A 24,431-nucleotide genomic window follows, 5' to 3' on the forward strand; every position below is an offset into this window, starting at 1 on the left:
AAATTATCTCAACACCTCCCTGATGAAGCGCAACGCGCAGCCGGAGCCTCCCTGACAGCCACGCTGGGCTTGTCACTCTTTGCTCATCATGCAAAGGGGGGGTGTCCACAGCCCCCCCCATGGCCCACCCAGCAGTGGCCTGAGCCAAGGTCTTGCCCAGCCCACCCCTGGGCACCCTTCCTGGGCACTGTCCCCTCCCTGGGCAGCCTCACCTGCCGGAAGCCGTGGCGCGTGTGCTGCAGGATTTTCAGGGCGTAGTTGGAGCGCTGACCTTTGCTGTTGAACTCGATGTGGCCGGTGAGACCTTCCAATTCTACCTGTCCAAGAGAGAGTGAGTTACAGCGCCCATCTAGGTGGCTCACCCCACCAACCCGCAGGAGATGAGGGTGGTGGCAGTTTGCCCCATGTCCTGGCCATCCACCCTCCCGGCAGGACGGCCCTGCAATCCTCTTGTCTCCATCCTAACTGCTTTCATAGCCCAGCTAGGGTGGCACTGGGAGAGATGGAGGGGAGCAGGAGAATCAGCAGCACAGGGTGAAAGGTTCCCAGATTTCTTTGCAGCAGCTGCTTTGGAACAAGTCCCTCACCACCTCCCTCCAGCCCCAGGCTGACCTCGTGCTCCTTTCCAGCAGGCAGGAGCTCTTCACCATGTCACACTCCACACCCCTAGCTGGGGGTTTTGGACATGATGATCTTAAAAATCATCCTGTAATTCCTCCAGAAACCATGACAGCTCTTTCACTGCACTGCTTTTGAGACGTGAGCACTTTGCAACCGAGCCAGGATGAGTGTCTGTAGCCTCTCTGGGCAGATGGAGCTCTGCTCCCTTGCTGCTGGAGCACCTCTCCTTGAGCAGCAAGGGCAAGATGCTGGGTCTCCCAGCAGCAGAACCCAGGGAAGCTGAAGAGTTTTCTTGTCTCTAACTAAGGGTGAGATTTAAAGCAGAGTTCACATGCATTGACCACAGTGACAAAAGGTTGAGGTTCAGCTGATCCTTCCTTTGGGGGCTGGGAAAAAAATAATCTCATCCAGTTTCCTCATCTCATGACATTTCAGCTGCACCCCAAACAGTCTCAGAAAACAGGCTCCTTCTTTGCATGCTCAAGCCCAGCTCTCAGGAATCACACTGACAAACTCCAACTGTTTCACAAGGCTGTAATTTCAGGGGCTGTTCTCATGTCAGAACTGGCCTTGATCACTTCCAACAACCCCCATTTTGGGTTCAAAGGAGCCCAAACCCCTTCACAGGGAAACTCAAATCTTGCCACTGAGCTCTAAGCAATTGTACTGCATGACCTTATACCAACTCAAATTCACTCAAAACAGAGTTCAAATCACTTAGAAACATTCAGACTTTTAAAAAGTATGCACTGAATTCCTGTTTTTTTCTGCAGCAAAGCTTTAAAAAATGGAAAGTTTCATGTCATTCCAAGGCCAGTGACAAACCAGCCCTCAGATCTCCTCTCTTTTCATTCCCAATGCTACCTTCAAACAGACCAACACTCTGCTCTTGGAAACTGTGCCAGCACCAGCATGTCCACACACGCCTTTTGCTGCTGACAGTGCTGAGCAGGAGCTCCAAAACCCCACCAGCAAACTCCAGTCCCTCCTCACCATTCTCAGGTAGTTCATCAGGCTGGTGCCGTGCTGCCAGATCTGGGCAGACCCACAGGACAGGGGCTTCACCCCGATCTCCTGGCTGCGGTTCAGCTCCTGCACGGCCGTCACCACGGCATAGACTGCATCAAACAGCAGGGCAGAGGAGAGCTGTGGGGAAAGGGAAGAACAGGATTGAGAGGGGAAGACAAAAATCAAGCCACCGGCTGCACCTTCAGTTTCTCCTTCCATTCGTGCTTGCTTGCTTACCCTTCATCAGAGAATTGTGGAATGGTTTGGGTGGGAAGGGACTTTCAAGATCATCCAGATCCAACCCCCTGCATGGGCAGGGACACCTCCCACCAGCCCAGGCTGCTCCAAGCCCCATCCAACCTGCCCTTCAACACTGCCAGGGATGGGGCAGCCACAGCTTCCCTGGGCAACCTGGGCCAGGGTCTCACCACCCTCACACTCCAGAATTTCCTCCTCATGTCTCACCTCAATCTCCCTCTTCCAGTTTTCATCCATCCCCCTCATCCTACCTCTCCCTGCCCTTGTCCCAAGTTCCTCCCCAGCTTTCCTGGAGCCCCTTCAGGCACTGGAAGGTGCTCTAAGGTCTCCCTGGAGCCTTCTCTTCTCCAGGCTGAACACCCCAACTCTCCCAGCCTGGCTCCAGAGCAGAGCTGCTCCAGTCCACGGGAATCCACAAGAAATGAGGTTTTGCTAGACCTGCTTTTCAAGCCACTGAGTCCTGCCTTTCAGACCCCATGGAAACCATCTAGTCCCTTGTCACAACCTCCAGTTCCCTGCTGGCTGTTCCCTGCATCGCTGAGACCATGTCCAGCACCACAGAGCTTGTCCCCTCTCCTTCTCATCTTTGCTCTGTTTGACTTTAATCAGATTTCTTTGTCCATCAGGCCTTGCAAACCATGTTTTCCACCCATGCACAACCGTTCTGATGGTTATGATCAAGTTAATAATCAGCCATTTGCTCTCTTGTGTTCACTGTTGTGACTAAGATTTCACTTTTAATTATTGTCACCTCCTCACTCTGCTGGAGTCAAGCTGCTGTAGCTCATTACTATCAAGGCTACATCTTCCTAATGGCTACTGCTCAGAGCATCTCTTACCATCCCAGCTCCCAGCAACGGGCTCAGCCTGGTGCTCCTTTCCCCCACCTTATCCTGTTTGTGACTTAGGGCACTTCAGCCTCATCTGCATCTTCTGTTCCTCCCAAAGCCTGATCAGGTTTGTTCACTTCTGTCTGCAGAGACAATGTCACCCAGCTCAATCATCCCAGTGAACCTTTGGCTTCAACTATGGAACTAATTTCAACAGACTTAACCCTTCTTGATCTTGCTCGGATCAGTGGTGGGACCTCATTGACCACAACCACCCAGGATTAGGCAGTTAACAAGCAGCACAAAACCTCAAAATGTACAAGGTAGCCTGAGATAAAAGACAAGATTTCAGCCTAATGCTAGTAAAAAAAACCCTGCTGTGTCCAGTTCTGGAGACCCCAATGTAAGAAGGACATGGAGCTCTGGAGACAGGCTGGGAGAGCTGGGGTGTGCAGCCTGGAGAAGAGAAGGCTCCAGGGAGACCTGAGAGCACCTTCCAGTGCCTGAAGGGGCTCCAGGAAAGCTGGGGAGGGGCTTGGGACAAGGGCAGGGAGGGAGAGGACAAGGGGGAAGGGATGAAAACTGCAAGAGGGAGCTTGAGGTGAGACATGAGGAGGGAATTCTGGAGTGTGAGGGTGGTGAGAGCCTGGCCCAGGTTGCCCAGGGAAGCTGTGGCTGCCCCATCCCTGGCAGTGTTGAAGGGCAGGTTGGCTGGGGCTTGGAGCAGCCTGGGCTGGTGGGAGGTGTCCCTGCCCATGCAGGGGGTTGGAACTGGATGATCTTTCAGGTCCCTTCCAACCCAAACTGTTCCATGATTCTGTGAAAACCCCGAACAGCAGCTCCAATGGCGCTAGTCACCTCTCACTGTTCCAGCCCTGGTGAAGACTCACAGTTGCTCTACCATGCTCCTCCTGCACATAGCAGTTTAATCTATTCTACACAAACAGCATCTGAGAAGCCTCCAGTGAGCACTGAGCAACTTGACTGGCATCTGTCAGTCTTGCATCTGACCTGTCTCCCATGCAAGGGGCATCACCTTTGGTCATAAATGTCGAGAGCTTTCTGCTAATAAGAATGGCTGATGGAGCTATAAACTTTTATTACAGCTGTTTTGCAGGAGGTAAAACATAACACCAGAGGAAATGAGCAGTCTGGGGATACACTAGGTACTGGTGGGAACAGGAACTGGGCATCCTGCTTCCTATCCTGCCTCAGCTAGGAGATCTGGCAGGCTCCTTTACAACAGCAGCAAGCATCTCTCCTGAACTACTTCTTCTCTGTTTGGGATAAGTCTGCTCAGGCCTTTTGCTTAGTATTCCCACCTAACCCAAATAATCCCCTCCTGGGAAGCATTTCCCAGTGTTTCTTGAAGGAGCTGTTATATCCTTCTCCCTCCCTTTGTGTTTTTTATCTTCAACACAAGTTCTTCTCCTAACAGGACCTCTTCAGCTTGTCTTGTCCTCAGCCCCTGTTCCATGAAGCTCTTTAGCATATACTTCATTTTTATCCATGGACCAAATGCCAGGCAGGTTACAGGATACCACCCACAACTAGCAACTGCTTTCCTGAATCAGGAATCATATTAAAACACCAGTTGGCCAACCAAAACTGTCACTAGAGCAAACACAACCCCTGTGACCCCAAAGTTGCACCATCTCATACCAAATCAGAACATTGGCCCCACATTTTTAATTGTCTCCTGTTGGGTTTTCATTTCCATTTTCCCCGAGCAGTTAATGATCTCTTATTAGCTGCTGAACAAGAGACTTGTAGATCTTAGTGAAGCATTTGACATTATTGATTGGAATATTTTACTCTCCCTAGTTTCAAACAATTAGTTAGGATTTCTGGCATCTCCCTTCTGATTTCAAACCAGGCTCCTACACCAGCCTCTCAATTCTGTGGGCCCTGGAGCATGGACACACAGGAGCCTGGCTACCCAGCAACAGGCAAGTAAACAGACCCGTGCACCCCCTTTAATTAATTACCTTCCTTCCCCCTTCAATATCTCTTGACCAGCCACTAGGACTCAGACCTAGGGAACTTCATGGCCTTCACTCTCTTCTCTCCTCAGATATCAAAATCTTCTAAGGCACTCCCTGTGGTCACTGCAATGGGATCCTCCTCTTCCACCACCACCTGCAACCCCTCCAGCAGCACTGCTGCTCTCCTGCTTCTCTCCCATCACAACCCAAGGCAGTGTTTGCTCTGTTGCCCTTCACCACCTACGAGCCATCTCCCCCTGCCACTCTTTACCCTCTATGGACTTCTTGGACACAGCGAGGTACTTTTGGGATTCAGGCTATGGGGAGGAAACTGTTCACCATCACAGAGTGTTGGAGTGCAGTCTGGGTTCTTTGGTCTCCCTGGCTTTCCTAGGTAGGCAAGTGTCTTCTTACCAGTTTAACTGAGGTTTACAAGGTTAACACAAGCTCACTGCTTCCAGATATCCCAGTAGCCCTAAAAAGTCCAGCTGAGGACTGGATCATGTTAGCACATCCACTGCACCTCCCTGCAGGCTCACCTGAGTTAGTGGTGCAACAAGTGAAGCTGCTTGACTTTGCAGAGCAGCCACATGGTCTCTTGTGCTTTGGGGCCTTAACCTTCAGCAGAGCAGTGGAGAGTGAGCTGGAGGCAGCACCTTCTAACTTCCTCTGGGCAGTTTCAGTGAGGGGGATTTGTCACTGCTCGTGTGCACATCACCTCCAATTTCTTCATGTCACCTGTAAAATCTCTCACCGCTTTTACGTCCTCATTTGAAACCACAGCTCTGTCACTCTGTCACCAAGAGCCAATTTCCCTGTTAACAAATTGATTCTCTTCCTTCCGTGCACCATCTGATTTGTGCAGATCCCTGTTGGTTTGGTTCTGCCTGTGCAATGTAAGAGCTCAGTGACCAGCTGCATCTGAAAGGCTCAGCGAGCTCTGGGGTGGTCCTGCACTCCCAGGCTCCTGGGGCTCAGGGGACTTCCCTCTCTCCTTGAAGCCTAATCCTTGCCAGGGAAAGCTGCTGATAAAAAATGCCACTTGATGGATGCCTCATCAGAAGAAGGCCTCCAAAAAGGGAGCAGATGGAGGGCTGGGCAGATGGGCTCACTGCTCCATTCCCCTGGGCACGCTAGGCAGCCACGTGAGGACAAGAGGGAAGGGCCTCAAGCTGTGCCAGGGGGGGTTAGATTGGATGTTGAGAAGAATTTCTTCACTGAAAGGGTTATCAGGCATTGCAACAGGCTGCCAGGGCAGTGGTGGAGTCACCATCCCTGGAAGTATGTAAGAGTTGTATAGATATAGTCCCTAGGGATGTTAAGGACTTGTCAGGGTTAGGTTGGTGGTTGGACTCGGTGATCTTGAAGGTCTTTTCCAATCCAGGTGAGTCTGTGATGCTGAGGAAGGGTTGTGCCTGAGAAATAAGGGGGTGTTGGAGGGTGCAACTGTGACACACAGCCCTGGGAACAACTTACCAGCTAGAAAGGGTGAAGAAACACACCTCCAGCACATCAGCTGGCAGGACCAGTCCAACCAGTGTCTTCAGGACAACTAACGCTATGGGATGCTCTGTGCCTTGGCAGCAGGGATGGTGCCTGAGCTCCCCTCAGGAACAACACAGCTCCCTGCTGGCTGCAGCACAACTTCCTCCCAACACCAGCTCTACCCCTCTAGGAACTAAGAGCAGGCTAAGCAGGGTGGAGTGAAAGACCCCACTTCATGTTTTATTTGCCAAAATCTCCCATGTTTAAAGGTAAACTGATCTTCAGGGGAAAATGACACTAGATCAGGTTGCCCAGGGAAGCTGTGGCTGCTCCATCCCTGGCAGTGTTGAAGGGCAGGTTGGATGGGGCTTGGAGCAGCCTGGGCTGGTGGGAGGTGACCCTGCCCATGCAGGGGGTTGGATCTAGATGATCTTTCAGGTCCCTTCTAACCCAAACCTTTCCGTGATTCTATAATTCTATGAACAGGTTTGGCTACTCTGTTTTGCCATGTGGTTGTTTTTCTTTTTCCCCCTTCCTTCCTAAAATATTATCATCTGTATCTTTGCCCCCAAACATAACACAAAGAATCAAGCCCATTAAAATCCTGTGAAATAGACTTTACAATCTGGATTTTATTCAATGACATAAACACTTAATTACAAACATCTGTTTTAGCCTGAATTCTAATTACCTAATCTAGCCATCTGTAATTTGAATGATTTTCTCTGATTTCCTTTCTTTGCAATGTGATTAATGAGAATGGCATTAGAACAAGCAGCTCCCTCCTCTTTCCTCAGAGACTTTCTCAGCTCTAGCAAGAAAACCCTGGGATTTTGCAGCTCACGGGGAAACCTCCCTCCTGTCACTTCCAGCTGTTGAGTTCCCTTCTCTCCTTTTAGTATCAGCTATCCCACAAAAGATCTGCTTCCCAGGACTAACAAGAGAAGTTCTTACACACAGAGATGCTCTCTGTGAGATCAGACCTGCTAGATTTCCAATGGCAGAGAAAACAGGGCAAAAATGGGACTGGGAACACATGACCTGCCTGGGAATATTTCGCTTCACCTCTGCTCTGTACCTTCACCACCCTGAGCAAAGGCCCTTTTCTCATCACCCAGGCCATGGAATATTGGTGATGAACGTGTGCATCACCAGAAGGAAACCACAACAAGCCAAACAGCCCCAACTCAGCCCTGAACTCCTTCCCTCTGTAAGTGCTGGAATTGCTCTTGCATCCTTCCACCTACAGATTTGGCTGTTCAAGACAACACGGGGTAAGAAGTGTAATGAGATGACTTAGTTCCCTATCACATCTGCTACACTCCTGTTCCTGCTGTCTGCTCTTTGCACTATTAGAAGGAAATTTATTTTCAGTGCCTCTGAACACTCCGTGCATCTGTCATCCAGATAGGAAGCTTCCTGGTAGAGATGTGGCAGAGCAGAGAGCAAGTTCACTGCAGCCACCTCCACTCAGGAGGGCTGGGAGGAGGGAGAGCAGGACGGTCTGAGTCTGAGCTCCTCCTCAAGCCAAGAGGAAGTGGGCACAAAGGGCAGAAAGCTCCTTCTTTTGCCTGCTGAAGATCACTTTGCAGTGCTAAGAAGGTGGTTTCCAGCAGAGCACAGCTGCCTCAGCTTGGCAGGGGGACTCTGACTTCATTAAGAACAATGCAAAGTGTTGCACTGGTGGCATTTTCTCTCTCTCCTCTCAGCTCCAGCCATGGCCCCGCATCCCTGACTTGGCAGGGATGGCAGGACTCTCTTCCCAGGAAGGAAGAGTCTCTGGGGGAGCTTTCAGTGCTGATCTGCACGCTCCTTAGGGAGATGTTACAGCCTGACACTGAGCACAGCCCTGGGCAGCTGCCTAAGCCCAGCCCTTCCCATGCTGTTTGCATCCAGACTCCGACCTCCTCGAGCCATTTTCCTAGAGTTAAATGCACGGGGACACATTTCACAAGGGGGACTCTGAATCAGGGCTGCAGCATCCCCTGCACTCACATACTAAATATAATTCAAATTAAGATTGGGCTTGAATTTAAAGCTGCACAGCCTCTTCAGTCCAGACAAGCCCTCTAAAGCTCTCAACCCACACGGGTGCCCGAGGTCCCTTTGGGTGACCACAGACTTTCAGGATCACCTTAGGATTCTCCAGATCAGGAGGCTCCCCTGGAAGGCACAGCCTGACATCTCTCCTGCCTACTTAACTCAAAAAGGCTCTGCCTGGTTTCTTCCTCACATTCCTGGACCACCATCACCCCAAGACCAACAACCCCAAAGCCAATCCAAGGTGCAGCAGTACAGCAACAACCTGGTGATGTGCCCAATCTCTTTAGCACAGGGGTCACCTGGATTAAATAATTAGGTACCATGCACATTGAGACGAGAGTTTCTACCTCTGCATGGTCTTCACACTGCACTGCCTGTACCTGCTCAGAACCAGCCCTTTTCACAAGGTTCTCCTGGTGGACTATACCAGCTTTGGAATCAGGGAGGCTGTGGTCAACAAGGAGGAAAGGATGATCAGAGGACTGGAGGACTTGCCATACGATGAGAGGCTGAGAAAAACGGGTTTGTTCAGCCTGAAGAAGGCTCAGGGGAGACTATGAAGTTTCCATGTTCCAGTACTTAAAGGGGGGCTACCAAGAAGATGGAGACTCCCTACTTACAAGGAGTCACATGGAAAAGAGAAGGGGTGATGGGCACAAGTTGCTCCTGGGGAGATTCCAACTGGACACAAGAGGTAAATTTGTCACCATGAGGATAATCAAACATTGGAACAGTCTCCCAGGAGAAGTGGTGGATTCCCCCACATGGGACAGTTCAAAGTCTCAGCTTAACAGGGAGCTGAGCCACCTCATGCAAACTAGAGTAGTAGCTAGAGAGGTTGGACCAGATGATCTTTGAGGTCCTTTCTATGATTCTATGGAATTTACTTACTGCTGGTCCAGTAAAAGGAGCGTGATCACAGTTTTCCTGCCAGGACTGGTTGAGGCTCTGGACAAATTCTTGGAAGAAAGCATGAGACTGGTTGAAAATGGAAAATCCCAGGATGTTGACTCGGTCATCCAGCAGGCTGTCCAGGCTCTGGAGGGAAAACTCCTAAAGCAGCCCAAAACAGAAAATGAGATTAGGGAAGAAGACAGGCACCAAGGTATTTAGACCCTCTTGATAGCACTGAAGAGAAGATGGGACCATGCAGCTACAGGAACCTCTCGTGGAACCTACCACCTCCAAGCTAAGGCTGAAATCCACCCACTGGCCCCTAAGGAAGAGCCTGGATGCCAACCCGGACTCAGCTCAGCCTGCTGCCTGGCTCAGACAGCCAAGACCAGTACTTCATTGGCCAAATTCCATGAAAAGACCACCCACCCCTGAAAAAGCAGGTTCTGGGAACTTGTCACTTCTGAGCCACGGTTCCTGCCAACCTCACCTGGGCACTGTGTTATTCTTTGCAGCTTATAAACCAGCTCTTCTGACAGGAGGTTCCCTGTAGCACAGAGGGGAGGCAGGCAGGTGGGTAATATTCCTCAGATGAGCCAATAACCTGCTACAACTGGCCAGAGAAGGTCAGCTCTGCTGGGGGAGGCCTGGAGCTCCTTAGCAGATGTACACTTCCCAAGCAACACTCTCTCCAGAAGAAGATCCTTGCTCTGTTCCCAGTGAAAACCCCACCATGGCTGTGCCAGGATATTGCTACAGCTGGGAGCCCCAGACAGGGTGAGCTCAAGGGTTGTCCATCCAAACCCAGGGCAGGAGGGATCCCCAGGCTGCCCAGACCACCAGACTGTGGAGACCCGTGTCTGTCCTTTCTTTACATTTCTTAGTTTCCTCACAGGGTGCCCTGAACTGGATTCCCAGCCTGGCTGGCAAACATTATCTGCTGACTCAAGCTGCTCTATCACCACCACATCCAATCCAGTGATGGAAAGTGAAATTAAAATTCAATGCTGAATTAAATCAGTTCCTCTCCACGGCTCAACCCTGCCTGCTCCTTCGTGCCATCAAGTACCAGGTGAAGATGCCAGACATGGGAAATCCTGATGTCCCTTGTGAATGGTGGAAACGTGCTTTGACTGTGGCTTTGGTGCAGGGCTCATTCTCCTGCATTTCTGCAGAGCAAAGTGGGAAGAGGCATTAAAAACAGCAAAAAAGGAGAGCTCTGTTTTGCTACTCACATCAGTGGAAGCAGTTACATGACAAAACCAGCTTCCTGGAGAAGAGTCCAGCCCACCTTGTCCTATTAGCAAGAAATAATGGGGCCTTCCTTGCTAATTTCTCTTTTGCTAATTGCTAAAATGGAGCGAGAAGGTGGGAGGAATCATTTCAGAAACTGCTGGATACCCATTCCCTTCCATCACCAACACAAATGCCTTTTTGGCTCTGTGGGCTATGAGATCTCAGGGACTCAAGTCATTTTTTATCTTTCCTGTGTTATGCCTGCACGTAGGAACAGTGTCTGTAAATCTCTGAAACACAGAGTTACAAGACTATTCCAGCCCAGCAAACTCCCACGAGACTGTGATCAGACACAGGATTAAGCACATTTTGGACACAACTGCATTATGGTTAGGTAACATGAAATTGCCTGTGAACTATTGATTCATTTGAATGATATTATCCTCCTGCCTTCCTGACAGGTTATCCATTCACCCACGGCATCCTGTCAACCTGCACAACGAGGGCAGATGGTTAATGAGGACCTGGGCCTGAGGAGATCCTGGGTGCAAGCAGAGCAGCAGGAGATCCGTGGAGCTAAAATACAATCTCCCCCCCAGGGCCTGAGCTGGGAGGCAAATTGTGTGGGGCACAAAGTGAGAAGCTGCCTGACTGCCCTCTTGGCTTCATTAGAGCAGGAGGAAAATGAGACAAGATGCACCAAAACAGCCACAGAGTTCGAGGCTTCAGTGTCAGGCCCGGTCACCCCAAGCTGTGTGAAGGCAGCTGAAATGAGTGCCCTTGTTTATGACACCTTTTCTTCCCTGAAAACACCTCTAAAGTCTGGAGTTTCCTCAGGCCCTGGCAGGTTTGTTTTGCTGTACAGAAATTAGCAGCTCCTAGGCGAGGGAATGAGCCCTGCTGCTGTGGGTTCATCTGGGGGAAACTGAGGCAGAGGCACCGTTTGCCCTGGCCAGGCAGCAGTGGCAAAGGCTGAACAGCCCAGGGTGCAGCCTCCTTGGGCTGGCTGAGGGCTCAGGTCATGCCCAGCCCCTGGCTGGGCTGTTGGGAGGGACCCCCAACCCCATCACCCCACTTTCCCTGGGGAAATTCCCAAATCCCATCAAGGATGGAGGGCCCCTTTGCCCGGGCTCACCACCTGGCAAAGCCATCTCAGGCAGACCTGGACACTCTCCCCCTGGAGCCAACAACTTGCTCTGGTTCAGATGTTACCAGCAGCTTTTTCCCAGCTCCCATCTGGGCTGCCTGGTCACTGCAAGCTTCCACCTTTTCCCACAGCCAGTGCTCTCCACATCTGTCTTTTTCTAGGCAGGCCTCCAGCTGCAGAAAAGCCCATTTCTGTCGCTGGCAGGCTCATCTAGCAATGCCCTCTGTGACACACAGGGACTGCACGGCCTGTACATGACACTGTCCCTCCTGTCCCTTCCCTCTGCTCCAGCTCCAACCCTCTGCCTTCCTGTGTTGTTGCACCAGATGTGCACAAGAACATTCTGCTGCAGGCCCAGGTCAGAAACAAGCAAATGAGCCATGAGCTGCCTATGCAATGAGATGGAAGTAAACCATCCTGGGGGGGATACACTTCATTTGCAGGAGGATAAGAGAGAATTGGTAAGGTCAGGTTTGCTACAGAGGGCAGAAGGGTGAGAGCATCCAGATACTCCAGTAGCTGCCAGCTCAGCTTCTGTCCCTGTTTGGTTTTTCCCTCTCCTCCACGGCCATTCACCACGCTTGACATTTCCAAACCCACGCTTTGCAAACACAAACTCATTTTCCACACAAGGCTGCACCACTCAGCTGATTTCCAGAACTTGAGGCCCCATCCCTCAGCCCTGCTCCCACCTCCCACCCTGCCCTCCTGGTGGCAGCGACAGCCGAGCCTGAGCTGCCCGGCAAGAGGGGAGCAGGAAAAGGGGTGGAAAACCCTGCCCTTGGACATCTCAGGTGGCTCCTCCTTTCCTATAGGAAAGCTGGGGAAGGAATTCAAGGGCAGGGAGAGAGAGGACAAGGGGGAAGGGATGAAAACTGGAAGAGGGAGATTGAGGTGAGACATGAGGAGGGAATTCTGGAGTGTGAGGGTGGTGAGAGCCTGGCCCAGGTTGCCCAGGGAAGCTGTGGCTGCCCCATCCCTGGCAGTGTTGAAGGGCAGGTTGGATGGGGCTTGGAGCAGCCTGGGCTGGTGGGAGGTGTCCCTGCCCATGCAGGGGGTTGGATCTGGATGATCTTTCAGGTCTCTTCCAACTCAAACCATTCTGGGACTCTATGAATTAAAGAAACACTGTTCAGACCCCAGAAGCCAGACTCAGACATGTGAGTGGCTCTGCAGTGGGTGCACGGGGATTTGGTGTCAGATCCAAGGATTTCTCATTAAGATGTACTGAAGCTGACTTCTGCTAAGCTAGAAAAAACGTTCAACAGTCTGAGCACAACTGCAGTGCACACACCTGCCCTCACCTTGGCTGCCAGACAGAGCTGGTGGGCCCAGGGCTTTAAGGCCACCTCTGCTCGTGTAGTTCCTCTTCCTTAACTGCAGTCTGGCTGGTGTTTCTGCTGGCTAGAAAATGGCTTTCCAAGGCACTAAGAGCAAGGAGCCACCAGGGAAATAACACACCTGTCAGCAGGTTCTCTTTAAAGGGTCCCCAAGCCCTGGTGTGCCTTGTCCTATGCAAATATTTGCACCCGTATTTCAGGCAAGACTGGGGTACCTGCTGAACACAGGAGGGTGCAAATGAAAGAGATGGGTGCAAACAGCATCTGCCTCATTACCTCCTATTCCTCTGCCAATGTTTGGGTTTTTTTTTTCCCCCTTCCTTACACTGGAACAATTTCAATAGCTGATCAGCACTTTGCCCTCCATCTCAGCTCAGCTCCTTCACTGCAACCCGAGGCACAGAGAACACCACCAAAAACCATGCCGAGGCAAAATTTAAGGCACACCAACCCTGGCTGAATTCTTGCCTCCCAGTTGTCTTTTTTTTAAAGCACTCGCCAAAAGTCAATGTTCTCTCCCATGAGATCTCAGAAGAGGCAGGCTCTGAGGGTCTGCAGGTAAAATTGATGAACTTTTACAGGATAAAAATCCCCAGGCTTTGCTCAAGCCACATCAAATTCTGCAGCAGCACCAGGCACTGACAGTGCAGACTTTCTGACTTTTACTACGGGGCAGCAACGACTAACTAGGTGCTGTTAAATAACAACACTTAGCAATTCTATGGCACTCTATATTTTCCAAGAGCTAAGCACACATTAGCTAATTGAATACAAAGGGGTTCCCTGGGAGATAGCACTGGAGGAGTTATTAGAGGATGAAGTCACTCCTGGGTTTCATGCAGCACTCGACCTGCATCCTCACTTTACAGCAGCAGACAAAACCTGTGGAGTGACCTGAACATTTAGATCATTGAGAGGACCTGGCTAATAAAAGCCACACAGCCAAGCTCTGTAATTCATTATTTTAAAGCCGTGAGCTTGGTGGATCTTCTGGCATTGCTAGCTGTGAGTTATGACTTGGAGATTTACAGGCTCTAGTCTCCATTCCATTAGGAACATAAACCCACAAGGTGCAAGTTTATGACTCAAAGTCTCTCGACTCCAATGTTTGGATGGTGTGACAGCTGATCCTGCCCAGGACTTGGCACCCACAAGTCCTCTCCCACCTCACTGGTGGGTTTCTGATGGAAATCCTGCCCTGCCCATTTCTCTCTGGCTCCACAACACAACGTTGCCACATCCCAGTGTGGGGTGAATGCCCAAGGCCACTGCTGCCTTCCCCCATGGGGACTCATGCCAGGATATTATCCTGCCCACAATACAGAGGAGGAAACTGAGGCACAGAGGAAAAAAAACCCAACCAGTTAGAAACCTGACAGCACAATTCAACCTAAATGAGGCATGGATCAACAACCTGCCTTACAATGAGAAGCATCAAAGCCAGTATTTGGATTTAAGCATATAGCTAATGAAGAATCCTTCCAAATTGGCACCTAAGTCATCCACTCCCAGACTGAAGTAGACCCCACAAACCATGTCCAGGTCTTCCCTCACTACTGGCCCCACTGCCACCCATCCCACCCACCCTCCCATATCTGGAAGCAGGCTGGAGATTTCTGTGTGGAAATGGCCAGGCAAGCAGGGGATTATTAGTGCCAGAACAGGCTGTCTGATAAACCCATGTCTTTTAAATCACCAAAGCTGTGCACCCTGAAGGCTCCCCTGAGCTGCCACACTGGGGCCTCACTTCACCCGTGGCTCCAGGTAATTGCTCACCCTGCAGCAGTGAGATGGCCAGGCTGATACTCAGTGCCCTGCATCAGCTCTTGAGCTCCTTCCAGCTGCACTGTTTGAGCTGCTGGCGTTGTTCTGCATCCCACGTGTGCGCAGAACCTCCCTCCCTGACTTGATTCTTATCACACTTTCAATAACCTTGATCATCTGGGGAGCAGGGAGGTGGCAGCCACGACCTGCACCCCAGAGAAGACTATAAATATGGGCCCTGTTTCATTTTTAGTGACTCTGAAACCTTTCCATGCCCTGCTCGACCTCACCCCATCACAAGCCCCTGGAAGGAACAGGATTTGCTCAATTCAACCTGCACCAACTCTACGATCTCCCTCACCCTCCCTCACCCTCCTCTCTTATGGACTTGATTGGAGTTTTGGATCTGCTGATTAGCAGCCTGCAAAACACCCTCTGTCATTGCTCATGGCTCAGGAGGGGAAATTCCTGATGCTGGGAGCTCAGCACTGAACACATTCAGCCCCTGAGGGTGGAGAAGGCTGATGTACACCAGGCACAGCCTTGCTGTGGGTCCAGAACACACTGTACTGTTCCTGCTCTGATTTTACGTGGGATGGGAAGGAGAATGCTGGGCCAAGGTTTCCATTTCTCTATTAAGCCCTCACTCTGGCAAAACTTCCACATCAAGAGTAGTTGGTGCTCAGGAAAGCTGTCACCCTCCAAAGACAGGCTTTCAATTCCCATACTGAGACTGCCTGGCAAGAGCCAAACCTTCAGCTGGTGCAAAGTCAGCACAGCTCTGGTGACTTCCCTACCAACCTCCCTGGATGCCAGTCTTCACACCCTTGCTCACCATGGTAGGGTTAACTACAGGAGATAAAGCATCTCAACTCTCGGTTCTTTGGGCAAACAAAACTCTCTCCAGGGAGTCTCTCCCCAGGCCATGGGTGTCAGGACCAGTCCAAAGGGGCAGAGTTGCCATCCTGGTCCTGGTCACACCAGATGGATCTCATACAACTGGCTCTGCAGTGACTCAGGATTACACAGTCCAGTAACAAACAACATGTTGAGTCCAGAGCAAGACTCACTGACAGAGAGAGGAGCAGGAGGACTACTCTTCTGACACTGGCCCAGGTTGCCCAGGGAAGCTGTGGCTGCCCCATCCCTGGCAGTGTTGAAGGGCAGGTTGGATGGGGCTTGGAGCAGCCTGGGCTGGTGGGAGGTGTCCCTGCCCATGCAGGGGTTTGGATCTAGATGATCTGTGAAGTCCCTTCCAACCCAAACCATTCCATGATTCTGACTCTCTTCCTCCAGGGACCCCCAAACAGCTAAAACATGGATTCCTCACAAGAGGCCTGGGAAGACTTCAGGCTGCTGTGTCACTGAGGTCCCCCCTGGAGCTCTCTTGTAGGAATGGAGATCATTGATAGCAGCAAGAGTATAAGAAGGAAGAAAAACGTGCAAATCCACAAAACACAGATGACAGAGGGTGACTTTCCCTGGGGACTTCTGGCCCCTCCCACCCTCCTCCAGAACAGCAGCACACCAGGGACCACCACCCCAGCACCAGAACCAGCCTGGCTGTGTGCTCGTTGCACAGCTGGGGCACTTGGCCCCTGCAATGGTCAGTTCCTCCCAACCCGGCACCAGAGACCAATTCATCCCCTGAGATCTCTGGATCTCTTCTCCATTAGGTGCAGCAGAGGAGAAAACACCTGCCTTTGCATCTCTGGATCCTGTTGCCCTCAGGGCTGAGCTGCCAAGTCTGTTAATCATTCCTAAGCTCCTCTAAGAACATATTTATTTATTTAGTCAAGTGGACAATATTATGTTAAGTGCTTTATGGTTTTCTTGAAAGGCTCCATTTATTTATAAGCTATTGACAGAGTCAATAAGTTTATAATGGGCCACATGTAAAAATCAATTTCTCTGGAAGGAAAAAAAAGGGATCACAGCAACAAATGGTCCCCTTTTGAGTGGGTAAGTGGATGTGGGGGGTCTACCCAGTGCAGTGTCATTTGGCCATTCGTGTCACTGCAGAGGAGCTGTGGCCTCAGTGAACTTGGGGACAATTTAGGGGAACTGTCCACGTACATTCCTGTTGCTCTTACCGAGTTGATACATCACAGGAGCATCAGAGCATGCCATGTGCTGGAGTAAGGATGGGTCTGTTACCTCCTCATGCAAGGAGAGCTATTACATTTTGGAGGCTGATGTTCAAACGAGAGCACTTGAGGAAAATACATTGCCCACGTGCCCGGGAAAAGCCATTTACTTCAACTTCTCTGAGGTCTGAAGAGTGACAAATACTTAAAAATCAAAGAGGTCAAGTGCTGATATAGGGACCTGAAGAGCAGAGCTCTTGGAAAACAAGGGGTGGATGGAAGTCTGAAAGACAAATAGGACATGACAGCATGAGGGCAGAGGAAAAGAGAGAGGTTTCCTCTCAGCAGAGGGCCTGGGCTCTAGCTGAGAGAACAATTTGCTCAGCAACTGGAAATCAAGCACAAGGTGGACTCTGAACAGCACAGAAAGAAGACCCAAGACAGGTAGGACAGCTCAGGCAGCAAAAGGCAGGGAGGTACAGTTATTGCTTCATCTAAATTCTCCATTTCTCCTGATAACTAGAGTGAGGAGAAATTGCTTTGGCACCCTTGCAAGAAACCTGATTTGTTTGCCCTGCCACCACAAGCCAACATGAACCATCGATCCAGGGGATGATCTGGGCTCTACAGCAAGGGTTGCAGCAGCTACTGGGAGTCAGGAAGGGTGGCTGGACTGTGAGGTAAAGGTCTAACAAGCAAGTCCGTGTTCTTGATTTGCTGAAGGGAGACAACTGGTGCAGTGGGGCCCATGGCCCGTGCTGGAGCCCACACCACAGACCCAGACACAGCAAGAAAAGATCATTTCACCAAGACAAGGTCATTTCACAAAGCAGGACTAAAAACCCCAAGCTCCACAGCTAATATTAAATACTAAGCTATAATCAACTTCTCCCTCTGCCTTCCTTGACACCATTCCCTGCTTCCAAAGGGTGTTTCCATAATGACAAACCACCACTGGAACACGTGGTGCTGGTGTGGACACTGCTCTCCTCCTCCACTTCCAGTGGGGCATCCAGAGCTTTGAAAAACCTCATCCTATATATGAAGACCAACCTCCTTATAAATCACTAAACAAAGCAAAAAAAAAAAGGAAACAAACAAACAAACAACAAAAAAACCAACCCCAAGCCACAGCAAAACTGATTTATCTGCTCTCAGGAAATGGAATATGGCAGCTGTTTTATCAGCAACAACCTCCACACAATATTGTCAGGGAATAAAACTGCATCTAATGAATAGATCAGCTGATTCAAGGCACTAGTAAAACTCCCTGACACCTTCCTTTTCACAGTAATACTTTTAATTGTTCAGTTATTTCCATCTCCTTGATTAATGTTTTGAAATGTAAAGCCAGCCTGAGGTCCATAAGTTATATTAAAAAAAACCCCACCACACCAGAGAAAAGCAACAACAAGCCAGAGAATTAACAAGCTAAAAGAATCAATTGTAGCACAGGTTTCTGGAGGCATCCAACACACCTCCTGCTCTGCACTGCTGATTTCAAGGATTTCCAGCATTAGGAGGAACATTTCTTTTGCATTTTATGCACAACAGCCTGTTTGCAATGCTCTATTTATGCACTGGCTTTATGAGTGTTATTACTACTACTATGATTATCATCACAGAGCACAGTATCACCTCCTGACACTGTGTGGGGACAGATCAAGCCTTTGCCCTGCTGAGAGTGGGGAAGGGACAAGGAGCAGCTCTGAGCTCACCTCAGCACCACACAAAGCAAGGGGCAAGGAGCAGCTGGCCCCTGGGTCACTGTTTGCCATGAATCATTTCCAAATGTCAGTCCTCCCAGGAAAATGAGTCCCAGAGCAAGGGAGTTTGTCACTGTGGGGAAGTGCCAGGAGGAAACTTGGGTCAAGCTGAGATATTTTTGCATGGGAACTGAGGACAAGGGCTGCTCAGTTGCCACAAGCACCCAGCACACAGCTGATGGATGTGGGGAAGGAAAAGGCAACAGACCTGCTGCTGCTCTGTTCTGCCAGTTTCATCAGGACTCTTGGAAAATTTTGCTGACAAAAAGGGTCCCTTAAGCTGGCTGAAGGAGGCTGATAATGAATTTGCAGGCAGTACATTAGCCTGTGGATATTTCTCCATCAGGCTGCACTGATGGAAGTGCACTGGGGGCCAAGGGCTCCCTCCTCATTTGCTCCCACAGCTAAAGGTTGGCACCTGCTTTCCCGTGCCACTCTGCCTCTACCTGCAGCCATCAGGCTGGCCAGGGAGGAGCTGTCACCTCCCCAGATCACCTTCCCCATGGGCTGATGCCAGGGGAGTTGCAGCAACTTGCTTATTAAATAAAATTAATGCTAGAAGACAGCAACAGAATTCCCACCTAGTGCCACCAGGCAGGTGTTTAATTCAGCATTTTATTCCCATATCTTTTTTTTTGCCTGGAATAATTCTCCATCTCCAAGTAGCATAATGCTCTCCAGACTTGCTGTTCCCCTTCTGATGGGTTCTCTCTCCATTTAAAGCCACCTTTTTGCTTGCTCCTCTTCACAGCACTTCACTATGATTTTATCCTTTCTATTAGGCAGTGATTGCAAAACCTCAGAGGGTCCATTTGAAGCTTGATAATCCCTCCAGATTTATTGGCCTAAATTGCTCACTCCCATCTCTCATCCCCATTTAAATATTACTAATTTCCTTAAACACCTCTCCCATCTGCCTGGATTTTGCCTGATGTCACCTTTCTTTATCTGTCCCTGCCAACAATAGACTGGTCTTTTGGACAAACTGGCAAAATAACCTGGATAAACAGATTAAATATCCTGTGAGAGTGAGTGGCAACCAAATTTATTTCTTTCTCACCTGCCAGGACTGCATTACACTTGGTGTATGGGTGTCAAAGGCAAATTTCACTTCTTGACCTCAAGTACAAGCTGAATCACTGCCCAAAACTGGTGTGGTGGCAGTGGGGAGATGAATTTTTAGAGTTGTTTCTGTTGTCCAAGCACCATCCAGGAACACCGACTCCACTGTGCCGGTGATGTGTAAGTAGGAATCCCCTAGGATGTGCATAGGGGAGGGCAAGTGGAAGAAGAAAGAGATGTGGGGACCAAAGGGCAACAGGAAAACTCCTTGCTGGGACTGGGGAAGGACTGGAGTGGCTTGGTGTTGTGAGCAGGGGGTGATGAGGACAGACAGGCATGAGACCTTCACCTCCCCACAGCTCTTCCCCACTCCCCCTCACTGGCTGATCCCCTCCAGGTACATCCCTTCCTCCTGCTTTCCTGCCCAATCATTCCCATGGGAATAAACGGGAGCAAAGAGGCTCGTTCTGGCTGGGTTGCCACAGAGCAAGGTTAGGAGCTGTGGTCTGAGCACCGGGCAGCAATCAGAAAGCTGTTACTTCAGGCAGGAAGCTCTATCATTTGGGGTTTTGTGGGGTTTTTTTGTATTTTCCTGACTTTTCCTGCCCCTATCCCTTCTCTGTTCTCTGTCCCAATTGCTCTCTTGGCTTCCAAGCCCTCCATTTCACTCCCTCCCCCTCCTCCTCTCCACTCCAGCTCTTCTGCCCACACATTTGGCTCCATCCCTTCCCGTCTGTCTCCCACCCAAACACAAAGCATGATTCAGCTCTTGGCTTTCCTGGCACACACACACCCTGGCATAAATATTAATAGAAATTAGAGAATATGAGTATCATTTGGGGTTGAAAGGCACCTCCACTTAATCACCCAGCCCATCCTGCTGCACTCAGGTTTCCACCATCCCCCCAGCAGCATTAATAGGCAGGTATCTGGTCTCCCTGGCAATAGCATCTCCCTCACACGTCTTGGCAGCCCAGTAGCTGCTGCAGCAAGAGAAGTTCCTCTGCTGTTTGGTTTGGTTTTCCTCCTGCTGCTGCCTAAGCCCATTGCTCCTTGCTTAGCAGAGTGCTTGGGGATTTAACCCCCTGATCCTCCCATCAAGGTTATGAGTAGCTATAAAGCCAAATCACCAAGGCCATGTTGAAGATCTACCCTGCTCTGCCTCTCAGCTTTTATGTTCTCATCCTGCCTTGTCCCACAGAGCTCCCCTCAGAGGCCCAGCAGGGAAGCAGAGAGACATGGTGCCCTCCACACACAGGCCCAGGCACAGCTTGTCCCAGTGCAGGGAAGGGGCTCTGGGGGTGCCACCTCCAGCATAACCCTCCTAAGCCCTCAGTCAGCAGCTGCTGGTGCTTCCCAAGAACTTACACACCTCATCACACCAGCTCTGACCACAACATCTACAAATCCTTGGGCAGCTGCATGGGATCGATGGGTGCTGCTGGGGCACCCCTTGGCTTTCACCTCCCAAAGGCCAGGGCAAGATTTTCCCTGACTGATGCTCAGGTTTGCAGGAGGACACACCTCCCCTTGCCTCCCCCACCCTGAATCCCCTGCTCCACAAGCACACGGCTCTTCCCAGCGCTCCCACAGGCCGGGGAGATCAGCTCCCATTAACACGACTCACAAGATGCAGAGGGGAGCAAAGCTGAGAAAAATGTCTTACCAGATTAGTGAAGATATAGGTGTAATAGGCAGAGGCCATTCCCAGTTCAGCTGCCTGTGAAGGAGAGGAAAGGAGATTAGACCAGAGTCTGACAATCTTCAGTCTCCACTCCAGCAAGGCAGGGACTGGTCCACATTTGCTTTTTCATCCTTATCAGTCCCCTGCAAGCCCTGCTGTCTTCCTGCAGGCAGGCAAGGGTGGGACACACACGCACACACACACAATTTGACCTGTGAAATTAAAGTCTGGGGAACCAATTTTTCAGCAGGACTGAGCCTCCCTACCTCTAAGGTCTCTTCTCCCTGACAAAGCCCTGACAAAGCTGCCTGGCAGAGAGAAACCACCCAACTCTGCCCCAGATCCCTGTGACCCCTGCTCCCTCTGGGGCACGGTGCAAGGTGACATTCAGGGATCTCTGCATGTGGCCCCATCCCCTGGGTGCATCCAGCCAAGAACAACCCCAAAGGAAGCAGCCTGGTGGAACCAAAAGCTTTTCCACCCTGAACAGCAACAGCCTGTAAAGACCTTGGCAATGCAAGGTCCTGCAGCCCTTGCCCACTGCTCCAGGGCCTCTTGGGATGATGAAGTCTCATCCCTTGGGATGAGCCCATCTTGGGTGTTCCGTGTGTCTGGAGGTTGGTAGAGGATTGTTGTTTTGTAAATGGGTGCTGCTTTTCTCCTCTGCAACTATTAGGAAGAAATTCTGGAGTGTGAGGGTGGGGAGACCCTGGCCCAGGTTGCCCAGGGAAGCTGTGGCTGCCCCATCCCTGGCAGTGTTGAAGGGCAGGTTGGATGGGGCTTGGAGCAGCCTGGGCTGGTGGGAGGTGTCCCTGCCCATGCAGGGGGTTGGATCTAGGTGATCTTTGAGGTCTCTTTCATCCCAAACCATTCCATGATTCTGTGAACTATCAGTATCTTCCAGAACATAATGAGGGAAAGCATGAGCTGAGAGCTCAGTGCTTGTCACCTCTCACCACAAACATCTTGGTGCAGGGAACAAGGCAGAAAAAACTCTTCTGGAGTTATAGGAAAAAGGACAGTCCTCCCAGTGGTGGCTTTCCCACATGTGTCAGTCAGATTTGGGCTCTAGTCCTGCAAATGAGTTAGCAGGAACGAAACCTAGTAACTTGGGCTGCTTTCCAGAATTTGGGCAGGGTTGTGATGGTGACAGAAGTAGAAAAAAAGAGGGTCTGGAGATGCAGAGAGAAGATTTTTACATGGGATGATCCAGTCTAGAGATCATAGGCCAGATCATTGAAGTCCTTTCCCAAAATCCACAGTTCTCAGTATGCAAGGAGCTGGTTGTGGGAACAGATGCTGAGGGAAGTGGGGGATTCATCTGCAGATCCTCCTGAAAGCTTGTGTTTCACTGCCCAGCACAGCTGGTCTCCAGTCATGGTGTTGGACCTTGGCAAAGAGGTTTTCCCATCACCCCAGACCACACAGAGGAATTGGAAGCAGGGAGGGAAGAACCAAAGGCAGCACCTCTTTGCCTGGTTTTGGTCCACCTCACCCAGGAGCTGCAGGGTGGCAAGAACACAAAGTGAGTGAAGGGAAGACTCAGAGAAGGGCAGGCTGAGCTTGCACCTCTCCCCATTCCTACCTGCTTTCAACTATTTCTGCACAAACCTGAGGTCACCATCAATGCCCTGGGAGCAGGGAAAGCCTTGGCTGCCCACAGAGAACCCAGGGTGGCTCAGGTCTGGTGGTGCCCAGCCCTTTGGTTGCACATTGTCACCTGGTCCCCTGCACAGGTGACAAAATGGACAGTCATTTGACCACAAGAGCCCCACACTCCACGGGAGGGTGCTGACCTGCCTGTCAGCTTTCTGGACAGCTGTCTCATTTTTAAGCCCCTACACAATAAAACCTGGCACCTATTTCCCTCCCTTCTCCCTTCCTGAGGACAGTGATAATGTCAGCTCATCCTCTGACCCACTTTGAAGTCAGTGAATTTGAGTTTAAGGGCAGAAAATCAAAGGGAGCACTAGAGCAGTTCCTGCCAGCATCTCTCCCATCCATTCAGTGTCTCTGCTGGCAGGGGGTGGCTGGGCCAGCCTGGTAATCGAGGAAGCAACCATGTGTCTCCAGACCATATGTGGAGGGGAAGAGATGAGAAATTGCAATTTCTCTCATTGTCCAAGGCCAGGACTGGTCTCCTGAGACAGGTTTGACACAAGGCACTTCCAAAGCAGTAGTGCATTTTTCTTGGTTTCTTGTCCTGTGGGGCAGGGGCCAAGGATATACCCACTTGCTCACCAAAACCTCTCTCCCTACACTGGCTGCAACTCTGTGAAGAAAATACTTCCCAGCCTCTCCAGGTGCAAGAAGTTGCCAGATCAGAAGCTCATTATTTATTACCTTCCCTTCCTTACAATCCTCTAGCCAGGAAGGCTACATTAGTTTTTACTGAACTGCTGAAAACTTGGGGCAATCTCTGCCACCTTTATCAGGCATGGAAGGATCCTGGAGCTGGGTAGGGAGACTGCAGGTGCCCCAGGAGCTCTGCTGTGTGCTTGGGGGACCAGGAGAAAGAAAAACAAACAAAAAACCCCTCCAAAACCCAACAAAACAAACACCCCACACACACAGCCCCCCCCCCCCAACCAGAACCAACCAAAGCAAATAAACCGAACCCCAAAAAACCCCAACTCCTGCATAGAGGGAACTAAAAAAAACTCCAACAAACCAAACCACCCCAAAACCTGCCTCTTCAGAAATGCAAAATTGCATGCAGGGGGATAAAACCCTTGGGCAGGGAGGGGGGAATAATAAAAAGAGCTCTAAGGGTTCCTGCTGGCTGCCATCAGGGATAAATCTGAGCTCAAGTCAAGGCTTTTGAGTGCCTGACTCCCTGAGCCAGGACACTGTGGGTAATGCCTGTACCCACAGCCAAGGGGGGATCCCCCTGCTTGGGTCCCAGCTCCATTCAGGAAGGAACTTCTTGTGGGAACAGATGCTGAGGAAAGTGGGGGATTAATCTGCAGATCCTCCTGAAAGCTTGTGTTTCACTGCCCAGCTCAGCTGGTCTCCAGTCATGGTGCTGGACCTTGGCAAAGAGGTTTTCCCATCACCCCAGACCTGGGGACCTTCTTGTTCCTTCCAGGATGGAACTACAGACAACTTTAGATTCCATCTGGAGCCACTGCTCAGTTTGGAAGTTGGCTATCAAAACAAATGCTCCAAACTGCAGCAAGAGACCATTTAAATATAAACACGATGGAAATAACATCTTGGTT

At 50.6% G+C, this 24,431-nt stretch overlaps 1 protein-coding gene across 1 annotated transcript in view; it reads right to left on the minus strand.

The window, feature by feature from the left end:
* Positions 1-24,431, minus strand: part of GRIK4 (glutamate ionotropic receptor kainate type subunit 4) — a 191,517-nt gene that overhangs the window by 36,537 nt on the left and 130,549 nt on the right. Inside the window, 4 exon segments of the mRNA XM_051638644.1 lie at positions 213-317; positions 1,615-1,767; positions 9,122-9,283; positions 21,193-21,246. Of these exon segments, the coding sequence (XP_051494604.1) occupies positions 213-317; positions 1,615-1,767; positions 9,122-9,283; positions 21,193-21,246 (474 nt within the window).

The sequence above is a fragment of the Apus apus genome, chromosome 22 (assembly GCF_020740795.1).
Source record: "Apus apus isolate bApuApu2 chromosome 22, bApuApu2.pri.cur, whole genome shotgun sequence".
In the NCBI taxonomy this organism is placed as follows: Eukaryota; Metazoa; Chordata; class Aves; order Apodiformes; family Apodidae; genus Apus; species Apus apus.